This window comes from Acomys minous, assembly GCF_964271855.1.
Source record: "Acomys minous genome assembly, chromosome: 17".
NCBI classification, from domain to species: Eukaryota; Metazoa; Chordata; class Mammalia; order Rodentia; family Muridae; genus Acomys; species Acomys minous.
In genome coordinates, this window is record NC_140500.1 from 52,753,715 (window position 1) to 52,762,298 (window position 8,584).

The window sequence follows — 8,584 nt, forward strand, 5'->3', positions numbered from 1 at the left end:
CACTTTGTATTCCCCTGGAGTTATATGGGTAACATATCTCTTATTAGAGTAGAATTATATATAATGTCTGTTAAGGATGATCTTAAATTTAAATACTATATGAATGTATCAAAATTATGGTTATACAAAATTCTATACCAATGAATTAAAATACTCTTCTAACAGTTAAGGCCCTAAGTGAGTAGTAGTTTCAATAATCTACTTTTGCTCCTATCATACCTACATATTTCTATAATCCCCCATTTCTCTTTTCAACACTTATCTCCAAACATAAGAAGGAAATATAAAGGAAACGAGGACATGCCTGTGTCATTTTCTCCCTGAATATGACCAATACTAACATTAATACAAAACAACAATGAAAATAAACATCTATATCCCAAAAAAGCAACCCCAAACTGACCCAACTGCCTGAGATTTTCAAATATTGTGGAGGATCCAGGCCGTGACAAGTGCAATCCTCTTTTCACATCTCTCTGAAATAAAAATGGGAGAGTATAAAAACTCATATATGTGGCATTTGCTTTTCCTTTTAGGTATGATAAAAGCATATATCATAGTAAATAGGTTAACAGTAAAAAATTAAAGTGACTTTGTATTTTTTAAAATTTAAAACAAAGCTCATATGTGCTGCCCCACAATGCATAGCTCTGATGCCATAGCATCAACTTATCTTAAAGGAACATATCCATCCCTGAATAGTCATAAGTTTACTGTCCTCCCATAACATTTCAAAATGAGAACCACACGTGTTTCAGTACTAAGAAACAAAAAAGGACTGACTGTGGCAAAGCAATGGCCTATGAGAATTGATATAAAATCAAACATAAGATCATGACTTGGTGATCTTAAGAAGGTGGTAATGCTGTCCAAAGTGTATATCACCACAAAGAAACTCATGAGGCACAGAATGGTCTGTATAGCTCTTTGTTCTGGAGAAGACTTATGGGAAAGGCTGTTGCTGTGGAGAAACTGGGACTGTTTCTTATGTCTGCTTAGGAAAGTCACCATGTACACACAGGATAGGATCAAGAATCCTACAAAGATGATATCTCTGAGGGTTAGTAGTATATAAAATGCAATCCTAACATAGTAACTGATGGGCAGAAGACAACAAGATTGACTGAGGAATGCAAAATTAGGTGAAGTCAAATTAGGGGTGGCAGTTACATATATTACAAGGTGACTACTAATGGATGAATAGACGATGCTCAGGAAAAGAAGATAACCTAGCATATGGTATGGAGATTTACGTTTGAACTTTGCTAGACAGGAGCTTCTGGGACTGAGGGTGATGGCCTGGAGGATGCTGAGCATGCTGGTGGCACAAAGAGAGAGGCTCCTAAGAAACCTGTACAAGAAGAAAACAAGTTTGCACGTGGTGTCATCCCATCTCTTCCATGGCATAAAAATGTCTGTAGCTACTAAACTCATGACTAGCAGCATCAGTATGTGGATTAGGGCCAATAGTCCGATGGGTGGGTCAGTGAGTCTGGGCCTCTGTCCATGAATGAACATGAAGATGTGGAAGAGAAGAAGGAAGCCGTTGCCTGAGATCCCAATTGCAGCTTCAGAATAAAGAATGTTTCTTATTTTAGTGTAATGGGGCAGATCGCTGATTTTATTCATTTTAAGGCTGTAAGAAGCAGGTAGGAACTGTGGAGGGAGAACAGCAAGAAGGTTTCTTACCACAAATCTATCTTGCTCATCCACTTCAGATAATGAGAGATCTGCTACTCTCAGGATGATGTGTCCATGTTTCACAGTTCAGCATTATTCCATGTAAACCATGCTCATTCTCTCTGCTGTTTCAAAGCCTCATCTTCCCCATCAGACTATATGCCTTCTTACATATTAAAATTGTCAAGTGTCATGGAAATATTTTCCTAGTGTTTCATATGAGGTTTCTTAGGCAAAGACAATGTCTTATTTGTTTTTGATTTGCATCATGTTGATAACCAGGCACAAAAGAGCTCTACAGGCTTTGGTGAAGTTCAATGAGCATTGCAAATAAGTAGAAATGAGACATTAAATAGTGTCCATGGCTTGTGCAGAGTCACTTTATTGCAATCTCTCTCTTAGTTCTGGTTATTTAATGCAGATTTAATGCTTTTCATGTGGTTCTGTAGGTGCACTAGGAAGTGGTAACTCTAAATCCGGGCACTTCACACCCTACGCACAATCTACCATTTCTACTGCATATGGCCCTGAGCAGTCTCGGGCTGATCTTCTGTTCATCTCATCTAGAGCGTATGACAGCCATGTGCCTGTTTCATGGAGACCCTAGGTGTATAAGAAGGGGAAGTCTACATACCATGTATGGTAGTGTTTCCTGCACAGTGTTAAGTCTGTGGAAGTGTAGGCTGGTGGCTTTATTCTCATGAGGGTCCTTTTTGTTTGTGAGTTGGGAGAGTTAATGCAGTTTTTAAAACAACTGATCTGTTTGTCCTGGCTTAGACTGAGAAGATTAAATATGGAAGTAGGAGATTACCTGAGCATGCCCTGTCCTGAGCAATCTGGTAGCATTTCAAATATCTGTGATTCCATTTTGTAACTGCATCTGAGATATGTGCTGATGTCATGGCAGAACAAAAGCCTCTGTGAGAAGCATCCAGTTATCAAAGACTTCCAGGAACATGATTCAAGATTTCATTCTCCTTTAGCATCTGAAAATTATTGAATTGAAATAGAATTATAATTACAATAGATTTGGAGCCATTCCCATGGTAAGGTTTTAATGAAAGAAGAATTATCCAACCTATACAGAAAGATGTGCTGCACAGGCACCTAGGATTTTCTACCTCCTTAAGGAGGCAGATATATTGTTCAGACTCAGGTGACCCAATCTTCGCATGTACACCAGAACATTCGATGAAGGGCCTTCTGAAATATTCTTGGTCATTCAACACAAGAACTCATTTTAATTCAAATATCATACTCCTGAATTATGTAATAATTTACAAATTCTAGTCATGTAGTAAAACTTAAATATCACCTGAAATTCAAAGTTGTGTGTTGGTTTTATCTTGTATAGACTATGGAACTAGTAAGATACAAAGGGAAAGCAGAAGTTCCCAAGCTCCAGAACATGCAGCACCAGCTAAGTGATCAGTGCAGGAGACCTGCGTGAAGGCTTGGTGTGTGGATGTGGGTTTTACCACTGCAATTTACATTCTGAAAGGCAAGAGCCAACTCTGAGGACCCCAAGAGGTGTGTTGTGCCATGCATATCTCTGCCTCCCCTACAAAATAAATGAAATAAATCAGAGCCAAGAAAGATAGTCAGTTAGAAAAATTAGAAATAGTATCTGGAAATATAGCTTTATTTTTAAGAGCTCTTGCTGCTTATTCAGAGTACCCAGGTACATTTTCACTGTCCAAATGGCATTCACAAATCACCATTCCATGGGATCCCAAAAGTCCTTCTGAGGTCCTCAAGTACCAGGCATGTATGTGGTGAAAATACATATATGCATGGAAAATAGTCATATGTACAAAATAAATTAATTAAAAATGGGGATTTCAGATATAAAATTTTATAGCATCAGTAAACGTTTATAATATTAATATTAGCAAAAATGTAAAAGTAATAGTGGTTAATACAGTTCTAAATTAGTTTTACAGAACAATTTTCCTTGATTTACTAGGTTTTATGTAACATGTGTGTTTGACTGTGTAATCTCACTCTATTTAATCAGAGGTCAGAAAAAAACCCAAAATTTATATGGGAGAGATAGAAAGAAAGAAAAAGAGAGAGAGAGACAGAAAGAGAAAGAGAGCGAGGGGGAGAAAGAGAGAGAGCCCAAATCAAACCTTTCACTGCCCATTGTAAAACTGTTCAATTGGTGCATTTTCACCATCTATAACAAGGGTAGGGACCTCCATTATCTTCACTGTAGTTTGCAAGCTGCAGATGCAAACTGCTTTAGAAAAATGAGAACATCTCATAAAACCACTACTTCAATCGATGAGGTATTGAAACCATTGGAAAATCTTATTTTTCTGGAGGTGAACATCACAGAAGTTGTATTGATTCAAAAGATAGACCATGAATGTGGCATGCTATCTTGTTATGCATGGTCAAGAGAGCCAGAGGCAACATTTCTGCGGTCATAATCTTATCTCTTAATGTTGTACCACTCTTTTACCAATAAGATATAAATCAGAGTGTGCAATGTAAAAGTCTTTAAATTATATATGATATGAAGAAATATGTACAATTCTCACTAGATTTATGTGGAGCATTCTGGTGAAGAAGAACCCTTCATAAAATCCACAGGAATCCTCTGAATGCTCCCCTTCTAGGTGAGCCTTCTCAGCTCACACCAGCATAGCCGACCAGGGCCTCTGAGTTAAGGATGAAAACTCTCCACCCCCAGCAGTATCATTTTAGACACACTTCTCAATCAGGGAAGTTGAGAGTGATTTCCCAGTGAGTGTCCTAAGATAAACTGAGGAACTCAAATCAGCTTTCGCTAAATGAAAACACAGACTGTCTCAGAGACACATGACATTATGTACATACAGAGATAAATGAAAGAAAATGTAATATGAGTTTGGGAAGGTGAAGAAAATGAAAAGTAAGACTTAGAGTACACACCAGGAAATCAGAATCCCCACAAAAGTATAAATGACTGACAGAAACCATACTCCCTCTGTTAGAGCCAGCTGTATGGCTGTCCCATCAGAGAAGACAGAGGTTGCTTTCCCTGCACTGCAAAAGTTAAAAAGCCAAGACTGCAGACACTGTGTTACCCTGCAGTAACTGCAATCAGGGAGAGCTCTGACATCACCAAATGGGCCTCCAACAACTGACAAGTGCTCAGGAGAGTGACCAGAATTTGTGACATGGAGAAAAGTAGAGAGAGGAATGGAGGAGACACCCCTCAGCAGATGCCCTGTAGGATGGGAGCTTATGGCCCTGTGGGTGCACTGATCCAGGAAGAAGTAGGTAGGAAGGAGACATGTGTTTCCTCTTCATTAACATGAAGTCAGCCTGCCCATCTCCTTCGGTTGAGGAGATATATAAAGCACATGGTTTATATCAGATTGAGTGGTACCTTTCCACTCTTACTTTCATAAAGCAGGGTGCTTGTGTTTTCCATCGTTAAAAGCTCCCTTTACCATGTTGTGATCAGTCTGACCCACTCTGTGAGTTCAAGTAAACTGGACAGAGTGGTTTGGAAGGGGAACTGTCTCTTCCTCCTGCAAGTGGGATTGGGATGAGATGGAACTGAAGAGTGCTCTCTGTGGCATAATTCTACCTGGAAAACTAGGGGAACTTGGTGAGGTGCTGGGGCATCCAGAAGAAAGCCACCACCAAGAAGATGTCAGCACTGTGTCCAGAAGGTCCTTCATGTACAAGAACTGTAATAATGCCATGGCAAGTGTCTGGAGAACATCTAAGCTAGGAAATGGTGGCTATTTCTGAAAACTGCCATGAGTGTTGGTACCTCTGCAGGTCAGACTTGCAGCTGTGATGTAAATGAAAAATATTACATGCACCCTCAAAGACCAGGGGATAATGTGCTCTTTTGACCCAGGTGTCAGGCCAGGAGACCCACAGCCTGCATCACTCTCAACTTGTCTTTTCAGATGGGTGAGAAAACAGGAGAAACCCAGCTCTCTGCTGCACAGCCCTGACCCTCCATCCTTGTCCTAGTCACTATTGTTAGCAATGAGAAAGACATGTGCTCATGTTTGTCTGTTTTGACAGGTTCATGAAAATTTATAGGCTACAAAAATCAGAAAAACAAGCACAGAGCAGGACAGGATGAGGCTTGGTGGACACCTTGAACTCTCTGAAGAGAACACCAGAGAGACTGATGGACACAGACGTTGTTCCTCTCAAGATCTTGGATTTTGGATCCTGGTTCTTTAGACAGCAAGAGGGGAAATGACCATTGTGTTTACTGTGTTGTTTATAATATGTAGTGGTCCAGCAATCTACTCTCAGAGGTCCCCTTAGAAGAAATATCCTTCTGTGCAGTGCACAGATAACAAGCCAAGAGCATGAGTATGCAGTTTCTGATACTAAATGGGGATAAAATCACTTCAGCAGGAAATATTGGCAGGAACCTCAAAGTATTGTGATGTTATGCTCTACTGGATGATGTTGATACAAGGAAGGACATTTCCTTTTGAACACCATGAAAGCATTTTAATTTACTCAATTACAGGAGTCACACCATAACTTCTGCAGCAATATGACAAGAGCAAAAGTAATGGTTTTTAATGAAAATTTGTAATGAACAATGAACTTTTCTACTAGGCATATCCCTAAGTAAGGTTAAACCACTCAAGCATAATGTGTATGAGGAACATTGGGAATAATTTTTCATTTTGAGTCACTGACCCTATTCAATCATATAATAACACTTTGATGTTTGCAGTAAAAATCTAACTAATTGTGGGAGTTTCAAAAGATCTCAAGAGGAAAATGTTCTTGTGCCCAGGCAGAACAGAGTTCCCTGTGCTGAGGGGCTGTCAGAGCTCAGCAGATCCTGAAAACCTCACCGCTGCCCAGTGTTCCTCCTCCCACAGCCTGACTGGGTCCCAACCACCTTCTGAATCTGCACTTCGGTGGAGAACACTTACCCAGATGGATGTGGCAGGGGAGGACTCTGCTCCTGAGGAGATCCTCATAGCTTATTAAATGGGTATTTAACACTTCCCTTCCAAGAAGCATGTAATTTTCATGTCTGTAAAAGGTGAGAAGTTCCCACTGTGGAGCTCAGAACCATGGTATCCCAGAGGAGCTTGGTGCCTGTCTGTTGATCACAATCATCACTCTGTCCTGGGTAACAACCATGTGGGGAGGGTTCAGCAAAAACTCTGTGTTCTCTTGCCACACCTGAGAGAGGGATCAGAAAGTTTATGACATACAGACAACCCTAGCTTTTCTCACTCTACTACTTAGACTTAATTCAGAACAATTTTATTCACTGTGATGCTTCTATTCTGGGATGAGGACTCCTGGGCCTCCATGATTTCCCATGGTCTGAGTGTGCTTCCCCTATGCAGTGTGATAGGCAATGCTCCTCCTGAGGCAATTCCTCCCACAAAGTATGTGGTTTCCATTTAGTGTTGATTCTGTGCTCCAGGATTTCTGAAATCTGTTCCAGAATTCAAAGTGTCAGTAAAATTTAAAAGTGAATCTAAAAAGAAGTGAAATGAAACAACAGATAAATGGAGGCAGAGATCAGAGATGAGGTGAAAACATCCAGGTGACAGATAGCTGACGCTGTGGCCACATCTGTCTGGACCCCAGTCTGTGAGGAGCATGAATGGCTACAATGACATCAGGAAGAGGCTGTGCTTTGTCTGAGTGGAAATCTATGCACTATCCCTTCAGTGTCTGATGCAGACATGGTGCACACACATGCACCCAGGACTCAGGAGAGGGAGGCAGGAGCATACGTAGTTCAAGAGAAGCCTGGGATACACACAGAGAGTTTGTCAAGAAAAGCATTTAATTTAGGAAGACCCTCCAATAGTTAGCTATTAAAATTAGAAAACCATACTTTAATGCAACTAATTTCAACTTGAATTTATACATATACGATGAGTGGAAAAACAGTAACTTTCAGAGAAAATTCAAACCTAAAAATACAAGAGGAAATAGGAAGATCAAAGATTGTTACATTTACAGTTTAAAATTGTCCATGGATGTGCCTGGGAGGGATGGAAACTCTAGAAGGAAGCTACTGAGAATTTATCTTTTTTTATTAATTTATTCTTGTTCCATCTCAATGGTTATCCCATCCCTTGTATCCTCCCATTCTTCCCTCCTCCCTCCCATTTTCTCCTTATTCCCCTCCCCTATGACTGTTCCTAAGGGGAACATCCTCCCCCTGTATATACTCATAGGGTATCAAGTCTCTTCTTGGTAACCTGCTATCTTTCCTCTGAGTGCCACCAGGTCTCCCCGTCCGGGGGACATGGACAAATGTGAGGCACCAGAGTATATGAGAAAGCCATATCCCACTCTCCACTCAACTGTGGAGAATGTTCTGCCCATTGGGTAGCAGTTTAAAGTTTACCACCTGTATTGTCTTTAGCTGGTGCCTTGGTTTGAGCGGGACCCCTGGGCCCAAATCTGCCTATCATGATGTTCTACTTGTAGGTTTCTAGGACAATCTGGATCATTCTACTTTGCTATTCTCCCATGCTTCTCTCATCTAGAGTCCAAATGGGATGTCCTACCCTCTGTGCCAGTTTCCTGGTAGGTGAAGGCTTCCATGGGACATGCCCCTTCGGCTAGAATGCAGATATAAGTGAGTATATACCATTTGAGTCTTTGTGCTTCTGGGTTAACTCACTCATTATGACCATTTCTAGCTCAATCCATTTATCCACAAATTTCAGGAATTCCTTCTTTCTAATAGATGAGTGGTATTCCATAGTGTACATGTACCACAGTTTCTTTATCAATTGTTCTACTGAGGGACACTTAGGCTGTTTCCATGTTCTGGCTATTATGAAAAAGGCTGCTATGAACATGGTTGAGCAAATTTTCTTGCTGTGTGTTGGAGCAACTTCTGGGTATATTCCAAGGAGTGGAATAGGAAGCTCTATTCCCATTT

The 8,584-nt window shown here is 40.5% G+C and overlaps 1 protein-coding gene across 1 annotated transcript; it reads right to left on the reverse strand.

The window, feature by feature from the left end:
• Positions 1 to 702: 702 nt before the first annotated feature.
• LOC311588149 (vomeronasal type-1 receptor 54-like) lies at positions 703 to 1,629 on the reverse strand (the record flags this gene model as incomplete). The annotated part of the gene is made up of 1 exon (XM_084765633.1): positions 703 to 1,629. The coding sequence occupies one exon, from the start codon at positions 1,627 to 1,629 to the stop codon at positions 703 to 705; it is 927 nt and encodes a 308-aa protein (XP_084621759.1).
• Positions 1,630 to 8,584: the final 6,955 nt, after the last annotated feature.